We start from the raw sequence: 21,729 nt of genomic DNA, 5'->3' as shown, positions 1-21,729 counted from the left end.
CGAGTTGTTCGACTTTCTTGCAGTGGTACGGATACGGTACATTCGAATTAGAAAAAAGCGAAAGCGTTTATAGTTTGTTGATTTAACAATTAGAAATCGTATTTTTGTGTGTGTGTGTAGACTATAGTCTATATACTAGCGAAATGATTGCAAATTTCCGTAAGCAGAAGAGATGTTGCAAACGAATCATTAAATGCCAACGAGTTATAATTATATCATTTCTACATCAGGATGCGTCTACTACTTAGATATGCGAGAAAGTATAGATCATCATCATGTGGGACCCGTATAATACAGTAATGAGACCGGCTTTCGGTATATTAGACATGTCTTGAGCTGTGAACTTGAGGCCTTGTTAAAACTGTAAGTAAAACTTTGTGACATGATGATGGCTGGACTGTGTGAAGGTTGGTCTTTCTTTTCAACTCGGCTGCTGTCATTAGGGAAACACAGACGATGAACCTCTTGTTTTTTATTGCAACTATAAAAGCGTTCGTCATACAGTTACACAACTTTGCTAATTCCCTTCTTGACTTAGGCTATTATACATGGACTTGACTAGACTAGACTAGCTATATACATCAGAATGAGATCAAATGAGAAGTGATTTCAAACAAAATTGAATTTCATAAAGATGAGAGAGAAAAATGTGAGTTTCAGAAATTAAAATGCCGGTGAAATAAAAAAATAAATAAAAAGGCAAATTAAGAAGCCATGGTTGTAAAACTTGAAAGGATTCGGCTTTAGCTATATACTATACTTCCTGTGTGCACAGTCTTTTTACTCCCGCACACTCACATGGCCGTGCCTGTATAGTCTTTTCTGTACTACCGGTTCCTCTCTATTATATAGTCCCCTGGAACGCGCACCGCTAAAATCGTTGAAAAACTATGTCGTTTATTTATAGACTATATCAATAAATAAAGACAAAACTGCTTTTCTTATATAGCTGATTTGATATTGTCACTGCCGTTCCTCCACACATATAGTATAACCCACATTTAGCCCCTAAAAATGCTCTAAATTTTTAAAATCCAATTTTTTTCCCCTTTTTTAAAATTTTATTTGAGTGAAGAAGGTGGGGATTTAATTGATGAAAAACAAAAAAACAAAAAAAAACAGTTCCGGTATCGTCAAAAAGCCAAAAGGATAGACGATTCCGCATCGCCTGCATATTGATCCGTCGAGAGCACAGAGCGCGGGGAGGGCAAAAAGCAGTACTACTATTATATCCCATAGACGAGGAGTTGGGTGACTTAAAAAAAAAAAGGCCAGGAGGAGGGTGGCACGCAGTGCCGACAATCGGGTGTGCTGTATAGAGAGAGAGAGAGAAGGACGTGGGCGCGCAATTGCGCAGGGCAACACCCCGAACATCCGGCAGAGCGTGTTCCGCAGCGGATGGTCTATATGCGCGCATGGACACGGGGCAGGGGGAAGGGGGGGCGACCCCAACTGAAGAGACGGCAAATTTCGCCGTCAGACGTCGCAGACCGTACGCGGCTAATGTACACATCGGAGCTCACGTTGAATCGCTCTCGTCTTGTGCCACACATGCCTCCTGTCGTGTGAATGTGTTTCGCCTCCTTCACCGTCCATATATCCGGTTTACCCCGTTTTTTTGTTTGGTTTGATTTTTTTTTTGAACCAATTGACTCATCAGCAGTTCGGCTATTTTCTCGCTCTGTGATTTTGTTTGTTTGTTTAAAGACAACAACAAGAAGAAGAAGAACAAAGTTCGGCCATCAGAGGTTGCAAATCCGGATGAATTTATGATTTTTATTTATTTCCCTCCCTCCCCCGTCTAAATCTTGATTTATTTTGATTGATTGATTGATATTTGTTTATCCGATATTTATAGTGTGGCAAGCCAAGACCCATTGTTATTGATTTGGAACAGCTTTGGCTTGTGTTGTCGGCCAGCTTTTATATAGCACGTCCTTATTTGCTGTTTTTGTACGGTTCCGCTTCCGTGTTTGCTTTATATAATCCGGATCCTCTCTCTCTCTCTGTGGCGCCGCATATCTCCAAGCTCCAGTGCGTCTCTACATCAACTCATAAGAGGCAAGTTGCTCATCCAAAGTTCATTTATCAATTGTGTTTTGTGTTTTCTCCCCGCGCTAACCCCCGAATGCGCCCCACGCATTTACCGTCTCGTATTATTGGCCAACAACCAAAGAAACAAAACACACACACACACACAAACTGAACTGACGTTTGGGCAGCGCTTATTTTCAAAAATAAAATAAAATAAATGACATAATAATAAAGAAAGTTGGGATATGTATTGCGTAACTGTGTGATGGTCGGGTGGATTTAATTCGATTGGGCATCGAGACAAGCATCAGGCCTTTTGTTTTATACGTAATATATACCGGGGCAGGGGGGGGGGCGGGGCTGTGTGATAATATATATAAGAATGCACAGTGCTGAGTGACCCATTCTTCTCGACCTGTTTTATTTCTCTGTTTCTTTTGAGCCGTTCGGTTGGTCACACGCTCTTAAGAGCTATACAGCTCGGATGTTGGCAGCCTCCCCATCCGCCTAAAACAAAATTCCCAGGGTGGGTATTAAGCTCGCTGGAGGAGAAAGAAGACACCTGTTATGTATATATCTACGTATAGGTTATAAACAAAGCAACAACAACAACAACAACACAATAGAATCAATGTAATCGATGCGTTTCGGGGGAAAAAAAAAAGGCTGAACTCTTTACTTTGGAATCTCGAGCTCTTGCGTTTGGCTTTTATTTTCAAGGAAGAAATAAAAAGTAAAAGGGGGGGGGGGGTTGAGTGAAAACTAAAAATAACGGCAGCAAATTGAGCAGCTATATAGTGGTCTGCAACAGACAAGAATGTATTGTTAATCGCTGACGCATTGCATATTTTTAACGCGTTCAGACAACATGGCGATGTTTGGTATGAAAGCAAAAAATAAATAAAATTGCGTGTCTGCCATATTTTCTTGGCTGGAATACGTCAAGCAAAAATAAAAAACAAACACCAAAAAAAAAAAAGAGGAGGAAATATCCCCCTTCGTATATAGCCTATACTGGTTATATAAAGTCGTTTATTTCGAGTCGTTTATGTTAATTTTATCGATCGAAGCATTCCAAGGGAAATGGCGAGTCGCAACAGCTGCTCAACAAAAGGCCAGAAAAACAAAAAAAACAAAAAACAAAACTGGCCTTCTTTTTGTATATTTAAACGTTCTTAGCCAAAAACGTATATTAGACTATTATATAGACTATATATATATATGACGACTGCGGTCATCGAGGTAATCAGAATTGGGTATAGCCTAGCTATACAGGACGTCACAAGAGAATGCGCGCTTGTCTCGAGACATATACAGCTATTTATAGAAGGGCGCCCGCGCTTCTCGTTGGCACTATGGCGCCTTGCTGTTTCCATCGCGTATACCGAGATCCTATATAAATATTTGAGTGTTTCCGGCGTGTGTGTGGTGTATAGATGTACTAAAGATGAATATATATATACACAGAAGAAACGTATCCAATTTTCTTTCACGGTTATATATACATAGGCTGTATGTATAGGAAACAATTATAGTTCCCATCTTCTATGTATACCTTTAATCAATTATTTTTGAAAATCCAAAGTTAATGTGTTAAAAAAAAATTAATAAAGCCAACAATAATCATTTATTTTATTTTTTCTTTCTCGGGATCATTGCGTAATATATAAAAATGACGCGCTGCTGCTGCTTATATTAGACTAGCACTTTGTTACAGTTGCCAACGGTTTTGCGTCACCCATCAGGCTTGGAATTGAATTAACAATTCTGGCCGAGATTTGGTTTTTGGTTTTTGGGTTTTTTTTTGGCTCTTCGTTATTTTCATGATTTTGCAAAAATAATTTAAAACAAACAAGGGACTTTCATTATGGAAGCCCGTCGAGCGCATCGTATATTCATTTTGCGCGTGTCTTCAGTATGTATAGTCTATATGCATATAGACTATATGCTCTGTATGTATAAGGTCTATGTGTTGTGTATTAAACGAAGGTTGGAAAAGAAAAACAAAACAAAATACGGCGATATTTCACGTTACGTTGCAAATCTCGTGGGTCTGCCCATGTTTGGTTTCCCGGGCGCACATCGATCTTGTGTGGATACCGCTGTGCGCACGGTGCTTGTTCCATGTTTCATCCTTTTGTCATCACTGTCCTTTAACCAAGCCATATACTATGTACAAGATAAAAGCAAAAACAAAACCAAACAAAACAATAAAATGGGGAAAGCTAGAAATGCATAGTTTCTTATAAAACCAAAAGGATTTAAAAATCCCGCCTTTTTTAAAATTTTTATTTATTCATTTTGTTTTGTTTGTTTTTTTAAAAAAGGAGGGAGATTCAAACTTGAAATGGATATACTTGCCAAGTGAGGCGATGCCAGAACATTTGTCTCGAAGTGCGAGGAACATTTCAGTCCCCTCCCCCTCTTTCCTCTCATCTCTTTTCATCGAGTTAGCGAAAGAGTAACGGGACACCTATACGATCTTGGCAGTTTCCAAGTAGCTCTATATACTTGAAAAAAAAAAAAAAAAAAACAGAAAATTACTTGGACACGCGGGAATAGTTATACCATCTATTTTCCGCCATCTTGCGTTCTATATTACACTTAAACAAACTGGTTCTGACGCGTTCAGCAGCGTCATTTTCCCTTTTATTTTCGGGTCCTATTTTATATATGCGATGTATATAGTTCAGCAGCATATGGTAATTCTTTGGAGCAAAGGTGTGCCCTAAAAAAGAAAAGTGTGGGGGGGGTCGTTTATTTGATTTGATTTTAGATTTGATTTATGATTTTTTTCTTAAGTTTTAAAATTGCGCGTTTCGCAGTTCGGTGCATCTGCTTGGATATTCATGTTGAGAGATTGGCAACGGTGTAAAACTGTTTTTGTTTTGTTTTGTTTTTAAAAAATCAAAAAAATAGGAAAGGCCATTTTTGCTGCGATTGTTCGATATCGTCAAGTGTTTGATGGGCGGTGGCACTTATTGCATCCTGCTGATGTTATATATACGCCATCAAAACGCAAACAAAACATGGTGCACTGTGCACAATATATTGAGGAAGCCGGAGGCATAGAGGATTTTATCCGGTTGTAAAACCGCGAAATCTATACCCCGATCAGGAATTTATTCTTCATTTGTTTTCCCTCGCATACGAACCTCTGAAAATCCGACGCTTTCACCGATATATCCGTTCCTCATTGTGGACAAACGACCAACGAAAATAAATAAATTAAATAAAATAGAGGGCAGATAAAGGCAGCAGGAATCATCATGCATAGCTATGTATATATAGTCTACAGCCTATATCCCATGGTTGAAATTGCTGTTGATTGGAATTCCGTGCACGTAATCAACGAGACTTGTGTTATTGAAAATGTCGTCACCCTAATAGTATAGGCGTGCGCGTTCAAACAATCGGCGTTTTTGTTTTGTTCCAGGTCGGCAAGTACGCGGTTGCGTGAGACGCAGCAAACGATAAATAAAACAAATCGATTAATTGACATACATTTTTTTTGAAATGTTTTTCAATCAAACTAAATTTGTTTAAGAGCGGTGGGTTGGCCTCTTAATCAATCCCTGAGAATTGCGCATTTCTATCGCTAACATCCTGAACGTATACATAAATTTACACAAATAAGTCAACAAAAACAACAACAACAAAACAATACATAATCCAAACGTTTCAAGTTGCGCCAATCTGATGATGTGGTCAAATATAGAGATGTCAAACTTCAAAACTGGCCCTGTGCTTTATTATAACAGAGCATCTCTGAAGTTCGGCAAATGTCCTAACTGTCAAGTTGTTTGGTTTGCTGTATATAACAGGGAAAAGCAAAAGTCCGGCTGACTGTCGTGTGGAGCGCACAGCATTCGTCCTTGTGTGTCTTCGCCACCCCATAAGCCAATGACGATGCCAATGCTCTCACACAGCAATTCGCTAATGGACGAAGATGCTGGCATCATGTCGGAAGCCGAGACCTCAGCAACGGGATTTCGGCGCGGCTCCAAGCAACGCGCATCGCTGCCAGTGGTACGAACACCGTCAAAGACGCTGGAACGCCCATTAGGTGAGAGATGTATACACCTTTTATTTTATTTATTTTTTTCAAGGCTTACCTCACAGTGCAGTCTCTCTTGTGTGTGTAACCCCCCAATTTTTGTTTACAAGAAGACTGACTGAGAGAAAAAGAATTGGGCGCGTGTTATGCCGCCTCACGGCAGACTCCAGAGGCCGACTATAGTATACACACACAGCACATATAGGCACTAGATAGTTATACATCACGAGCAGCACACGGGTTTATCGATTCACGTCCAGCGTTCATTTTTTTTTTATTTTTTATTTTTTGCCTTTGTGTGTGTGTGTGTGTTGGTTTGTTTATTAAGTCGTCGCTGCTTATATATAATGTTAGAGAACAAGAGCGCGGGCAAACTTTGCTCGCAAAAAGCTGTTGCCAATCCGAACGGTGTGCGTTTTGTTTTAGTTTCGTTAAAGGAGCTAAGTGGGGCTAATAACATGACTGTATCGTTAAGTATAAACACACACGTATCTACTGTGTATAGATGGCCTTATACATTGTGTGTGCTGCTATGGCGTAACTTGAAACCACTCGGCATCGATTCGTATCGACCGTATCGCTTACTATATCTGCTCGATGTAGTATATATTATAGCCATCAATATATCAAAAGCCAATCATCTTTTACTTTAATTGTAATTTTCTTTTTATATTATACGATGGATTTAAATTTCTATTAAAAAGATCAAATGCAGCCTACAGTAGGTTATCAGAAAAGCGTTAGAGGGGGTGATTGCGATAGAATATCGGGTTATTACGTCTGTGACTTGACACACAAAAAGTGCCTCTTTTTCAATATGGCAATTGCATAAGCTTTGCTAAGTTATAGCTAAGCTGAGCATCTAAGTTGTGAGGATGGATGGAAAAACGGATATACGTATAGCCTATATAGAATACGTGAAACTGCCAACTTGATTGTTGAAAATTTTGAAATTCGATCGTTACACAATGAGTTTTAATCTTTTATTCATAAATGTTGAGCAATCGCAGCGATATAAAAAAGAAACATTGTCAGTCTGCACTCAATAAAACAACAAATGATTACAAGCCATTTTCAAATTACTATTTTAATGTTCTTAAAAAAAATAGCAATCGATTAACATCGAACGAATTATATAGAATGTCGTATAGGGCCTATACATGTTTCATTGAATGTGTGATAGTTTCGTGAGAATAATTAAAACAAAACAAAAAGAAAAGGAAAAATTCAACGAATCTAATTGAATTGTGGCAGGATTGGTTTTTCTTCAATTCCGACACGAGACAAAGCGGGCGTTGCTACCAAACGAAATTACAACACTCGACACGGTTCGCGCTCTCTTCGTCAGATCTTTCGCCCGCCAGCTCAGCATGGAATACTTTGATTCGAACAACGTTCACATCTACATTCACGATCCCAATCAAGACATGTTTTACGAACTGGAAGATCTCAGGTAAGAACGCTTTCTTTTTGGAACTCAATTTTCATTCTTCTCCGGTTCAAATGTTTGCAATCGATTTTGCTATTCCTGTGGCGTGTTGGCACACGTATATGCCCAGCCGAATATAAGGAGTTACGTATATTAGGTATACATATATAGGCCTATGTACTAATTCATTACGTCTATACATTTCAAAGTTCAAAGCCGGCAAAAAAAAGAGAAGAAAAAAAAAGTTGTATGTTAATTAGCTGGATTTATTCATTACAAGAAAAGTCTTGCAGAAATGAAGAATGATTCTCTGTTTAAAATTAAAATATATAAACTTGACATTAACATATACAGTCATCCGTGAAAGTTTCTTTAGCAGGCAAATGGCGCTATATCCTTTTATTTCTTTTTGACGGAAGGGATATAGTAGCCTATCCTATTTCTCTTTCATTGCAACACCCGCGAAAAGAGGTGTGCAACGTTAAAAGTGGGAAAATGGACAGAAAGGTAGAGGAAGAGAAGAATAGAAAGAAAATCATGGGTATGGTAGGCACCCTAGTATCCCTTCCGTCAAAAAGAAATAAAAGCATATAGACCCATTTGCCTGCTAAAGAAACTTTCACGGATGAGACTGTACGTGTGTACAGTATATAGCCTACAGTAATATACAGTTCGTTTGCCATACGTTTCAGCCGCTGTTCGATATCGTTATTTCCACTTTTTTTTACACACACTTGCTTCCGGTTACAGCAAACAGAACGTTCATCAAGGCAATTGAACCACGCCTTTTCTCCAAAACATTTTCAGGCAGAGAGAGTGCTGGCGTTACAACTTTATTATTGGACTATGACCTTATTCAAGTAGGCGAGACAATTGAAACTTTCTAGGAAAATAGAAATCGGTGGAACAATTACGCACAGCCTTATATATAGGCTATACGTATAACAAGGCTGCGTTTCACCTGTCCTTAATTTACTTATCCCCAGTGAGCCTATACTACTATGAATTTATGCTGCACGAAGCAATAGGTATACACATATCTATCTGTACCTTTTTTTTAAATCGATTTTTCTATGTATTTTTTGTTAACGCTTCTAAGAAAATGGAGACGAACTGCGAGTAGACCTATATACACTATAATTGAGACGCCTGCGCAGGTACAGGTTTAACTAAGCGGAAGCCCCCTAAGGGTTATAGCGGATACACAGGTCGGAATATTTCGGGAAGCCTTTGTCGGCAATGATGAGCCTCAGCAAGAAAGAATTTTTATTTATTATTTATTTATTTATTTTTTTTTTCACTCTATGGGAAGACTAACAGCAGATAGAGGGCCATCCATTTAGCACAAAAATTTTTCTTTTTCTCTCTATCTCTCTTTCTTATATATACAAGCTTTTCTTAATTACTTTGCTCGTATAGCTTCTTTTCGCCACTTGAAAGCGAACGTTGTATTCGCAGCAGCGCGTTAATGACGTGTTTTTTTTTTAATAAATAAAAACGTGCGCAAAAGAAACAAGTGGTTTCCTATTAGACCCTAGGCCTTTTCTTCTTCTTCTTCTTTTGTATTCGCTTTGAGTAGCACTAGGAATTTGCATATACCTCTATAGCATGTTCAATTAAGAGAAACTCTGAAATGGTTGGCAAGTTTCGGCGAAATCGATTCGATGGTTCTCTCCATTACGTTGCCTGTCGCCCTTGATATAGCACAATAAAATATATACGAGCCTCTTCCTATATAGTCAGCCCCCCCCCCTTTATTCGGAGCTTAACGCTAAGTGGATACAAGTTTTTTTTTTTCGATTGTGTGTTTCGTCGTCGTGGGTATAGGCTATTCAGTATATAGTCAACTATATGTACGGAATATCCATATTTTATACGAGCAAGTCTGTCATGGACGCCAAAAATTTCGTTGATAACAGTTCAATTGCGTCTCAGGGCACCGAAACGAATTGAAACGCTTTCTTTTGTCATTTTATTCGTACACCGCAAACGGCAAATCCTTAATAACATAGCGATAGACGTAAACAAGTCGTGATCCATGGATCTTTCAGTTGCGCAGAAAATACGAAACGATTTGCCTTGTTTGTGTATAGCGGACGTTGAAAAGCGAATGTACTCGCTTGTTATTTCTAATGTAAGACTTACGTACTACACACACAACAACAAAATGGGAAAAACAAATGAAAAAAAGAGGGAAAAAAGACATGGCAACGGCTTCTCTTCTTCTTCTTTTAAAGCCGAAAAAAAAAACAACTAAGCACTGTGACATTTGAAATGCAGTCGTTGCGTGCTGCCGTCAAGAACAATGTCTATTCGTGTTCTGTTTGCATAACATTAATTTTTGTTTTGAAGTTTGACTTTGACCGAGTGTTTCTAAATGTGCCCCCCCCACATGGCTAAAAAAAACAAACAAACAAAAAAGTATATAGTGGTGAACAACAGAAGAATGGCATTCGAATGTGTCCAGTTAACGAGACGAAGAATGTCCCATATGTAAATCGATTTGTTTTGTTTGAATTTATTGTTGATATGACGACAGAGATATACGAGACCGGTCCATCTTGCGCCTCTTCGAGACTGACGAACTCCAGCAGCCATTCAACTTTCAGTCGGCCTTACCCATTTCACTGTCTCAGATGTCTTTCCTTGACGACGCTGATCACGTCGACTTGGATCAGCCGTTGGATCGATGCAATCCCCGCTTAATGATAAGCTCCCCTCTATCATCGGCTACCTGGGACGAGCTGTCCTATTTTAGCGAGCCCGAGTTCGACTCAGACTATCGACCCCAACACGTTCATAAATCAAAGGTGATTCAATTTACAACGTGTGCCGCCCTTAATGATTGTTTGTCTGTGTATCTGTACATGCCCATGCCACGTGCACTTCTGCGCTCTAACGTCTTTTTTTTTTCAATTTTTTTATTTCGAAATGATAAATGATGAATAGAATAGGACAGCAAAACCAATAATTACAGGGACCCGCAATGGTCGACAATCAATTTCGTCGTCGGTTCCTACAGCTTACGGTTCAACGTCGTCCCTCAGTCAGGCACCAATCATGCCGAGAAATGGCCAGGTATAATAGACCTAATACATCAAACTTTCTTTACATATATAGCTACAGTATATAGAACTTTTGAACGGCTGCACTTTAGATTTTTGTTCTATAAAGTTTTGCTTGTTATGAATTGTTATATATTTCTTTTTGGTTTTTGTTTTGAAGTTCCAGCCAAGGTCTGCGTTGCATCGGTCCTATTCTACCGCAGCGGAACAGACACCGTCACCGCTGAGAATCGATCGCAACGCCATGTCGCCTGGTGAGCGTCTCATTTCCCAACTTAAATTATAGATGCGAACCTTTTTTTTCTTCCACATAACGTCTGAAAAGCTTTTTGAAGCAACTGGTTTCGACATAGAATATATCTTTTATTTTTTTTTCCATAGAGGGAAAATATCCTATTATAAGCGTATATAAACGCGGCAGCATCAGTCGTCTGTCTATGTGATACGTTCTCTTGTTTTTAATAATTGAAATCTTTCACGACCGCATTAATATATTGGGTTTGGCACGATGTTTAAACGATGCGTGCCGAGTTGATGGAGAACGACAAGAGAAAACGCGGAGTTGAATATCAGAGCAATTTCGAACGGATCTTCACGTATATGGGGTTCTATATTTTTGTTATCTATAGCGACACGTGTGTCTTATAGTGATAGTTTTAAAGCTATATAACTAACTAGACTATACTGTGATAAAGACACTACCGACATCTAAAACAGTTATAACGTAAAAATTCTCACGTTTTTTTTTTTTTTGGGGGATTGAAAAAAAACTTAGCATTTGCCATGCGCAGCAGCACGTACCTACGTATCAAGCATCAGTTGTGCCATTTCTTGTTAAAATTCGCTGTCTGTGAACTTGTAGATGAAACTAGTTTCCCTTGGCTGGGTTCTTTCTTTTGTTTCTTCAACTACAAAAGCTCCCCCCCGTCTTCTTCCTCACTGTGATACAACGAAATAAAAAAAACATCATATCGACAATGCAGGTAGCGTGTAGGAAATAAACCATTGCAACCGAGTCTATGCGATTCTATATTCCTCGTATTGACCCTTATATCATATAGCGCTGCAAGGAGGGGCCGGGAGGGGCGAGAGAGAGACAGAGACGAGCTTTGAAGTGTCCATTATTATCCACCTCACGGATTGTGACTTCTTTGCTTAAAGCACGGACAAATCTTGAAATAACAAGACACATAATATGATAAGAGCTACATATAGAGGAAAAGAAAATAAAACGTGCTAACAGCACGCGTTTCCTTCAGAACCCCGGCTATCAATCAGATCTTGTCGAGTATATAATCTTGGAAAATATACGTTTTCTTAGTAGGATACACAAAAGTAGTACCCAGAGTTGAAGTAGCGAAACGCATTTCGAGTGTACATCAGCAGCTTTGACGTGAAAAAAACACGGAATTTAATTAACATTTGAGCATGACACGACGTATATCTAATTATTTGTTTGCTTTGGTTATACGATTTGACCTCCCACCTTCTTGTTAATTCCTAAACTGTACGTATATTAAATAGAATTATGGCATGGAGATTTGATGATTTTCTTTCAATGCCATATCAAATTAGTGGTGGATTATGCGGCCAACGTGAACAACGATCAACCTGGAAGATGGAAAGAACACGGGGTCGAAGTTGTGCACGGCTTCTTTCCTTGCCCGCCGCAGGCGTTACCACCACAAGTGCCACCGCGCCCACCCGAACGATCGTTCCACAACTACGGCACTTCGCCGAATAACCTTAAACCGAATTACGGACTACCGTCTTCTTCGGTGACTCTCGGAAGGTATATTGCCGTGTCTATATTTGATTTAGTCCATCATTAATCTAGGCATTCATTCACGTTCTATAGTAATAACATAGTAGGCAACATCAATAAACCAATTGATTCGGCCAGGCTCATGCTGTGGAAGATGGGTCCATCCAGTGCTCTCAATTTATAGACTATACTTTGTACTTCAAATATGATCCAAACAGCTGAGGGCAAAGTTTCGTAGAAAGTCAATTCGATTCGTTACCCCTGTGACCTTTAGGAAATTCGCTGTTTCCAGGACAGTGAATAGCACCATTCATGTAAATTGAGGAGGAAAGAAAAAGAAAAGAAAAAAAAAGGCTAGAATTCAAATCGTTGTACTAAAAAAAGAACTTTTGCAAAGATCAATCAAATGATTTCCTATATGAAAAGCAGTTAAAAATAGGCAGCAGAAGGAAAAGGAAATGTACCTTTTGGACACAGTGGCGCCGACAGAATAAAAATGTTTATAGAACATTGACATTGGATATTTGAAATGTGTCTGTTCAAATAAAGAAAAATGTCCTTTGGGTGTGTTAGGTTTTAACACTGTATATAAAAACTACGGCGTTTAAAAGCGCATCTGCTTGCTGGGATCAATAATCTCACGTCCGGCTTCCAACTGTATAGCCTATACATATAATATATGTCACCTGTCTTCTATACGTGTCATTGTATAACGGCAAAAGGAAACCTTTTCGTTCGGCCTGCTTTGACCAGTGGAATTCAATTTGCCTGTAGGACTACAGTACATAGAGCTGGAAATGAGATTAGGCAATCGATGTGCGCCTCGTTGCGAAATTAGACTTTCAACTTGTCTTGTATCAAAAGCCTATATAAGACATAGTATATTATGAATTTTGCAATTCATGCGTGTATCTTGTGTCTACATTGCGCATCGCAATTTGGCAGCAAGCGATTTCTCACGTGTCAATTTCCCATCACGTTCAGATTTATTTGAATCGGAGACCGTTTAAAAGTCTATACCCGTTAACGCCAAAGTTATTTGGCTTATAATCTGTAACAAACGATCGATCATCCTAGTTTATTATTGTTAATGTATACACGTAACCTTATACAATGAATTCGGATGATGTTCCGCAGCAACGCAATCGCCGGTCCCGCACTGAGCAGATCGCCCGTCTTTGGCAACGGGTTCGGTGACATTCGCAATTCACAGTCGTCACTCTTCCAGGGTAATAATGCGACTGATCCGAATTTAGTGGACGAACAGACCAGGTGAATATAGCCAATATGAAATGTTTCTTTGATTTGATTTGAGCAAAAAACGAAACTGCTGGTGTCCCCTATAAATCAGGATGGTATAATAATATCATTTTTCTGTTGTGCTTTCAAAGGATACGGATGGAACAAGTGGAACGGAAATTGGCAAGCCTTACGGGTTTGGTTCAGACTGCGTTGACCAGCGCTGTCGGAGTTCACGTGCAGTTGCCTGACGACGATCTGAATGGCGAAACAAACAACGCCATTCTTCGCATTCCTCCACCAGAAGCAGGTAGAAATACATTTGTATTATTTGTTTTCAAGTGTCACGTAGAGAACAATGTCCATGTTTCTGCTATCGTTTTTTTTTTAATTTAATTTTTGAAGACATGCTGGAAATATTTGGGTTAACCGAAATATTTCCCATGCGCATGATATTTAATATTCTGACGGGTTATTGTAACAAATACTTTAGACGTAGGTTCTTCTCACCATCTAACTGTCAAGACCCCCAGGCTGGGACAAGGAAGATGTAAAGGTATGATATCATTTTATCACAAGTCCTCGTCATCAGCCTTAATAAACACCCCAAAAATTAGCATATATAGTTGTACCATGTAGGCTATATAGATCCCATTCTTACCTTTCATCCATCCTCATTGTATTACGTCCTAGCATCGAGTGCTGTATAGTCTGTTTAGTTTACATAGTACAAAGTGAGGCACCTCAGAGCGACTCAAATCTATGCCACCATTTCTCGGATTCGAATTAGGAAATTCTTTGGGGATCCACTATCTAAACAAAATTTCATTATGGAAGCTGTCGGATGAATAAAATCCAAACATTTTTTTTTTAATAACTGTACAAAGAGAAGAACCATTTCATAATTGCTCCCTTCTCACAAACGAGATTGTGTTAACTCGGGGCACTGCTACATTTACGTACTCGTATACTTATACGTATATTTATTATAGAGTAGTTTAATAGGTTGAAAAATATTGCGTGTGATGATATACGAATGAGTGAATGTCGTATTGTTCTAACTATTTTCACCTGATGATTTCTGTGAACTATATAGAAAAGTGCGTGTCGTTTGAGAAGTCAGTGTCTTTCTGCGACGACCCTATCGAGTTGCATGAAGGCAAACATTCGCCGCAGCCCACAGGTACTTATATAAATATAGTTCCTTGTAACTTCTTTGTAACTTTTTTGTTGCTGGAACGAACGATTTAAATAGTTTTTAGTTTTATGTCAACCGCTGCTATTTTCAAGATAGTCTAGCACAATTTTTTGAACACAAGACGAAATTTCGAAGAATCGCTGCGTTATTTGTAACGTGGGGTGCTATACAGTCGAAGCTGATTGGACGATTGTAAATAACTTAACGACATGGCAGCTTGTACATGTTTTAGTATAATCCTACTTTCGCAATGCAACATTAATAAATGATTTTCCCGCAAAAGGCCCGACAAGACAAGACGAGTTTAGCGCTCAGCCTTTTAGCAAAGAAGCCCAAAGACTCGTCACTTTAATGTCACGTAAACTTTTCTTGACATTTCTCCTATCGATCGGAGTCTACTGAAAGCAGAGACTAAAAAAAAAAAAAAAAGGCTGAAAGTATTATATGGCGATCTTTAGTTGCTAGCGCAACACGGTTTTATCAGTCGACTCAACCGGTTTGCCCTTTTCAGAAATAAGAATTTATAGCCTTTAATCGTTTCTAAACGTTTCTATAAACCCTTTCAACATTCATTTGATCGGGACTGTGGGTGGGCGTATCGTTCCCTTTTCTTCACGCAGTCATATACGTTTGTTGATGAAGTTCGTTCTAATTTTAAGTTATGAATTTAGAAGTGTAGAAGATAATGGCTCACTTTACTTATGTCAACAATGAGAAGGTAGGCGTTGCTGGGAAGAGCCGAGAATGTCTTTAGTAGGGAGGTACTTACTGGAAATGCATGCGAAATCAGTGGAATGATTCTCCTCGAGTTTTCAGAGAAATTTCTGAGATGTATAGTGCACACCGTTTATTAGAATGTTCGCTACAACGTGTGCAACTATATATACTCGCTGTGTTAACCGTTTGTTGTGATTGATTGCCATTTAGAAAGTAAACCAACTAAGCCAGCCATCAAGTCGTCCACTTTACCGCGAGCTTCTTCCCAAGGTACAGAAATCAATCCGGGAAAAGAGCTCTGCAATCAAATCTTATATTCAAACATTTAATTAAAGTCTGCGTTGATTTTTATTTTTATTGTGCTTCCTTACGGCAGTGTCGGTGTACAAAGGAGATTCAGGTATGCCATTCGCGTCTAGTCTATTGCAAAATAAAATTAAAAGAAAGGGAGTGCAAAATGTTTAATTATATTATTGCCCAGATTGGCTCGGCAGCGTGGAAACGTACACTCAATTGCGACTGTTGCAGAAAAACGCCAAAGAGTTACGATCGGAGATGCGAAGCCTTCGTCGATTGAGCCAGACCCAGTTGTCAGCAGTGAAGGAAGCCGTTAAAGATACGATACAGATCATGAAAAAAACGTTCTTAGAGAATAGTGACGTTATCACCAACGCTCTGTGCGAAGCTGAATCGTCCACCATCGAAACGACACTGAGAAACGTGCACAGACAAGAAGGCATTTACCAAAATGAAATGAAACAACTCGAGACGGACTTGAGGTAATTACGAACGTCTCACTCTTCGACAGATTAGACTGTAACTCTACTACAGAGACTGCATAATCAAGCAGTTTATTTATTTTCTTGTTCGTTCATTTTTTAGCGAACTGGAAACGTCGGTTGAAAACTTACGAAGTCACGTCATCAACAAAAAGACCAGAGTTAGCATGGCCGACGTGGAAAAGCTGGCCAACTTACTTAGCCGATCCAGGTGAATTTAGTTCTCGATTCGTTTTCTTCATCATCGATTTACCATCCATTTTGTGCCACGAAAATCGGTGTTGATAGCATTTTGACTGATGTTTTGGTTGTTTCCAGCAAATCGGTCGACCAATTGAAAATTCAATTTCCTGCCTTGGAAGAGTCCATCAAATGTGCTCTAACGTATCAATCGGAACAACAAGCTGGTGATACTCAGTAAGTGCCAGTCCATACATGGACTCCATACCGAGAATCGTGCATTGGATTTCGTATAGCAGTTGTACAAGAACAAAGACCTTATCCATTGCTTATCATCAATCCTGAGAAATGCAACTCACCGTAAATTGCATCTTAATGACAAGCGAGACTAGCACGTATTTCGCCTCGTTAAATCTAAGCTTCTAATTATTTAGAAGAATTGAATTAGTTTCTATCTCTCTTTTTCTGGAGTACCTTGAACTTCAATACTATCCCAATTGCTTAACAACTATAATTGGATATTTAAATAACATGATCTATACTACACGATTTGTAAACTTTGAGCAACTGAAAATTTGACTGGTCTTTCATATTTAAATAGATTTCTTAAAGAGACGCCCAATAAGCTGGAGAGTACCATCGGACGCTGCAAAAAGTTGACGAGTACGTTAGTTACTTTGAGAAGGTAAGAAGAATACGTGACATTTAACTAGTCTGGTTAAGAGCTCTTCTTCTGTTTAGTGTTTAACATTTGCATATGATGCGAAAATTGTTTTACCAGATCTGAATTAAACGTGCATAAACAATTCGATTTTCTATAAGGTTGGCATCGGTGCAAGAACAACGACAACCACAAAACCCAGAAAAATCGTCTGCACCCAAAAGGTATACTGTATAATACTTCAAAGAAGCACAGACAACAGTGGAGATATAACAGTTTTGGTATTCAATTGATTTCAACCAGCAATTACACCCCGTCTGTGACAGTTGATCCGCCCTCCAGTCTAATTCACAATCCCCCGCAACAGGTAAAAGCTTGCATTTTACAAATAATCGATCGCCAACCATATACCGACTATAAACCTATTGTCGCTGGCTCAGTGAACGTTTTGAACTGTCATCTTTGGCTGTTTTTTTCTTGTGTTTTTTTTTGGTGACATCACCTGTTGGGATGAAGTAAAAATGTCGTTGATTCTTTCAGCTCACATTTTTGTAGTGGCTAGTTATAGGTATTCTATGTTTTGCTCAGAATTGATCGTTTGGATTTAGCAGCTATTGATTAGAATAGAACTATATCGTGCTCGTTATGTGTTTAGCGTCGTAAAACCAAAAAGCTTGCTCTAGTCAAAATGCAGTTTGACTTGCCACCATTGTCCTAGTGTAATGTATAGTGAATGCTGCATAGCGAGCTTAGCTTGTCTTCCAGGTAGAACAACAATAAAAAACTCGGGAATGGTTTGGCTTCTTGCACGTCAGATAAAGGGGTGAGGTCGATCAAAATGTTTGAGCTGCTCGTTGCCTAGTGCAAGATTTCAATGTGCAAGAAAACACCACGACGAGAAATCTGGACAATAGAAAAGGGACTTCCCTACATTTTTATTAATGACTCAAATCTATAGATAGAAATGGTTGGTTTCAATCAAAAGAATGTCGTACTTTTTCACTTTGGATCACATTCGTTATAGCCGGTGTGAAACGTATAATTACTGGTTTTCTTAATGGAATCAACATCATGGTTAAATTTTAACGGTAACTCTATGAATATCTGTAACAATGGCCGTCACATTGCACTCTCACGTAGATATACCAGTTCACGTAGGTGATGCAGTTGCACGTTTACATCCATGGCTTCCTGGCATTTCTTAGACACTTTACAGTACGTACAAAGTAAATTCAGAGAAAGGAAAATTTAAAGGCTGATTCCGAATTTGAATGAATCATTAGAAGTTCGCTCCTATTAATATTGCACTGAAAGTTAAATTAATTTTCGTTCCTTTAAAGACAGAATTTGTTTCATTTTCTGTGACATAGTTTTTCAGATTGGGGAAGCACAGTATATACGCAACAACACTTTCTCTTATATTTGACTTGGCAGCTTGAATACCGGGTTTTCATGACTAGGTCTTTTCTCTAGAGTCTGTTGATGTATCAATTGATGTTTGACTTCCTTCCCTATGTCTCTCTCTCTCTCTCTCGTTCACTAGCGAAACAGAAAGCAGTGGATGTCAAGCTCGCACTTCCGTGAGACCGTCAGCGTTACTACTGCCGAGTAAAGAAAACTACCATAATCTATTTCAGTGTTTTCGCATTTGAAAATTTTTTTCTCTCTTTTTCCGCCGATATTCTTCCATTTCTCTTTTTTTGGGAGTACATTGCCCTTTTCATTCCTTTTGTACTTGTGTGTAAATCGCTTATTATACGTGAGCGTTTACGTCGTATCTTACCAGACGATCTTCAGACATCTGTGCATCTGTTCGAGCGTTGTTCATTTTTGACTATACATGCAGCAGCCCATTTTTCCCGCAGTCGCTGCCGTCTTGATGTATTTCAATTTTACCCTGATCGTTTTTTTTTTTTACAATCCAGTATTTGATATATGCACATAAAAAAACAACAAAAACAACAGGATTTTTCTTTTCTTCTTTTACCCTTTCAGTGATTTAAAAAAAAAAGGGATGTAGAATCACGTTCCCAAAGTGCATGCTGATCAAAACATTTTCAGTATCACTATACGGATTTGAAAATTTCTATATATACTGTATATGCCTACATGGACATGCAGAGTATCGGTTTCCATCATGGTCATTCTTCGACACTCTGGTTCTTTACTATCAACCTCAACTTTTCCCTGTTTCTCTTTTTCTTTTCTTTTTTTTTTGTTTTGGTTGTTGGCAGAAAAGTGATTTTACACGTCGGGACGCCCAATACCTATACCAAAATCCCTGGTTTACACTAAGGGGATTGCGTTCCCTTTCTCCGGATATAGATTTATTTTATTACAGTTGTTGGTTTTACCGATTTTTCGGCTAGCATGTCGTTTCTTCCTGGCATGCTCACTATACCCCTGCGTTTCTTTCGGCGATTAACTTTGCTTATGTCATGCATATAACATTTTATCTTTCTCTACTAGTAGTTTTTATTGCCACGCTTTTGCATTGACTCTTAAGTGTTAGAATGTTCTAAAATTTTGATGTCTTTTCGCATCCGTTGAAACTCGTTCCTCGACCAGAACTTCTACCGTCTGATTTGCTTTGTCCATTTAGGGAAACGCGTTGTACGAAAACGCTCAGCAATCCGACTGCAACCATGCCTTCGCTGCTCCACACGAGCTACATCCAACCAATGGTGCCGACGTCTCCGAGCCTGGGATCATCGACAGCTCCAGTCGGAATGGCTCTCGGCCCGTTCACCAGTGTGGTGATCAATCGCAACGAACAGAGCCACGATCTTCCAACGCACTCGACACTTTACTAGACGAATTGAAGCATTATTCGGAGACCAACAGACCTGTAAGAACATCATCATTTCAAACATCAACGTCTTTACATTAAGGGAAAAAAAAATTTAATTCACGAAACAGGATATGGAAATGTCGCAAAGTTTAACTGCCAAATCCGGATATGCGCAACAAGCACAACCGCTTCTTCCAGCGCCCTCAACGCAACCCACTTTACTATCGAATTTGTCTACATCAAAGCCCTATGCTGAATCTTCCGTTGATAGCGTGGTCTCCAATGCTATTGGCAGCGCGACAACCGTCGGCCGTCGCAGAGCGCCACCTCCACCTCCGCCGCGGACATCATCTCGATCACCTCTCGCTTCGCCTCTTCGAAGCCACCTGAATTTCCAAGCGCGGCCTCTGCCTAATTTGCCTTCGACGGCGGAGACTAATCATTTCACTATGCCTTTGGTCATGAAAGTGGCACCCATGTCGCCTCAATCTGCGCTGCTTTCTAATTGTCATCAGCCCAGGACCACTCCACCCACTTCAAACGACTCCAGAACACTTGGTGTTAGCAGCGACACGAGAAAAATCAATACCGCTAGGATTTTCATTTCAACGCCAAGCAGCGATCAACTGGTTGGTTCTCAAGATGGCCAACTTTTGCGTCCTGGTAGCGCATCGTCTGCTAATTTTATTGGTTCTAGACGAACGAGCCAAGTTGACAGCAGCGGTAAGATTCCTCATTTCCCCACTCTTTTTTTTGTTGTTGAATAATAATCGTTTTGGCATTTGACGCGCAATTTCTTTTTGACAGTGATGGCTACGGCTACTGTTATTGAAAGTGGGACTTTGGCGTCAGGTTCTCCTAAAAGGGACCATCTGGAATCGCGGCATCAAGAACTATTGAAAACGCAAAAACACTTGCAAGAACAATATGATCGATTGCAAAGGATTCACGGCACTCAGTTGCTACCTGTTGCCCTTGGTGGTGAAGCTGCACAGTCGTCACAGCAATGTCCCACATTAGTGGTGGCTGATCAAGTCGATAGCGTCTCCGATCGTCGATCGAACGCCCCATCGACAGCAACCCGTGATTCCGCAGCGGGTCAAAACGATCATCCGCGCAGCGTTGAGAATCAAGAGACGGAAAAGGCCAGCCCCGCTAATGGGATTAGCAGCAATGGCAGCCAGTCGTCAGGTCATTCGAGTGACAGAAACGAGCAATCAGCATTGCCGGCGATGAATACCGATGGCGACAAAAACAGAGAATCCATCTTCATTTCACTTTTACTAGAGAACGCCCACGAAACTGATATTTTATGATGCAACAGACTACAGAAATAAACAAAGAATAAAGACGTAAATAAAAGTAAAAACATAGAAGCAGACAAAATCAATAGAACTTTGCTCACTTTTCTTTTTGAATTTTGAACACATTGTAATAAACGCTGCACTGAACTGCCATTCATCGGACGCGGTCGGCCACCGAAGGGCAATTGTTAATCCAATTTAATGATTTAATAAATAATACAAAACCTCCGTCGAGGCCTAAAAATATTATGCCATCGTATATGTTACCCTTTTTCTTCAAAAGAAAAGACCTGCTCCGCCCTTCCCTTTGATGTCCTGCCGCTTTGGATTAATTGTGATGCGTTTGCATTATGTGTTTGTAGGCCCTGTCCTCGATTTAGTTAGTATGTAGCCATGGGTGATTTGAATAATTTTGAGAGAAACAAATGCTTTTACAATGCTTTTCTAAGAATGGTGAAGGTTCTGTGACTTGCTTGAATAATAATTTGTACTTTGCACTTATAGCCGAAG

The 21,729-nt window shown here is 39.5% G+C and overlaps 1 protein-coding gene across 7 annotated transcripts in view; it reads left to right on the top strand.

Moving 5' to 3' along the window:
* The first annotated feature begins 1,471 nt into the window (after window positions 1-1,471).
* Window positions 1,472-21,729, top strand: part of LOC116927703 (coiled-coil domain-containing protein AGAP005037) — a 20,466-nt gene continuing 208 nt past the window's right edge. The window contains exons 1-23 of one of the 7 annotated variants that reach the window (XM_045176911.1): window positions 1,474-1,748; window positions 1,859-2,061; window positions 5,859-6,100; window positions 7,346-7,544; window positions 10,060-10,330; window positions 10,470-10,598; window positions 10,746-10,839; window positions 12,161-12,377; window positions 13,488-13,622; window positions 13,742-13,899; window positions 14,083-14,145; window positions 14,686-14,772; window positions 15,715-15,774; window positions 15,881-15,904; window positions 15,986-16,283; window positions 16,387-16,494; window positions 16,602-16,700; window positions 17,065-17,148; window positions 17,286-17,348; window positions 17,428-17,491; window positions 19,727-19,972; window positions 20,044-20,638; window positions 20,723-21,729. The exon at window positions 20,723-21,729 is cut by the window's right edge and continues 208 nt beyond it. In XM_045176911.1, the coding sequence (XP_045032846.1) occupies window positions 5,938-6,100; window positions 7,346-7,544; window positions 10,060-10,330; window positions 10,470-10,598; window positions 10,746-10,839; window positions 12,161-12,377; window positions 13,488-13,622; window positions 13,742-13,899; window positions 14,083-14,145; window positions 14,686-14,772; window positions 15,715-15,774; window positions 15,881-15,904; window positions 15,986-16,283; window positions 16,387-16,494; window positions 16,602-16,700; window positions 17,065-17,148; window positions 17,286-17,348; window positions 17,428-17,491; window positions 19,727-19,972; window positions 20,044-20,638; window positions 20,723-21,231 (3,666 nt within the window). In that variant the 5' untranslated portion in view covers window positions 1,474-1,748; window positions 1,859-2,061; window positions 5,859-5,937 and the 3' untranslated portion in view covers window positions 21,232-21,729. Of the gene's footprint in view, window positions 2,062-5,858; window positions 6,101-7,345; window positions 7,545-10,059; window positions 10,331-10,469; window positions 10,599-10,745; window positions 10,840-12,160; window positions 12,378-13,487; window positions 13,623-13,741; window positions 13,900-14,082; window positions 14,146-14,685; window positions 14,773-15,714; window positions 15,775-15,880; window positions 15,905-15,985; window positions 16,284-16,386; window positions 16,495-16,601; window positions 16,701-17,064; window positions 17,149-17,285; window positions 17,349-17,427; window positions 17,492-18,667; window positions 18,733-19,726; window positions 19,973-20,043; window positions 20,639-20,722 lie in introns of those variants that run through there. The other 6 variants (XM_032934739.2, XM_032934738.2, XM_045176912.1 and 3 more) reach the window with 6 other exon arrangements.

This window comes from Daphnia magna, linkage group LG7 (assembly GCF_020631705.1).
Source record: "Daphnia magna isolate NIES linkage group LG7, ASM2063170v1.1, whole genome shotgun sequence".
NCBI lineage: Eukaryota > Metazoa > Arthropoda > Branchiopoda > Diplostraca > Daphniidae > Daphnia > Daphnia magna.
Note: the sequence above shows the minus strand (reverse complement) of the source record. Positions and strands in the feature narration are given on the sequence as shown.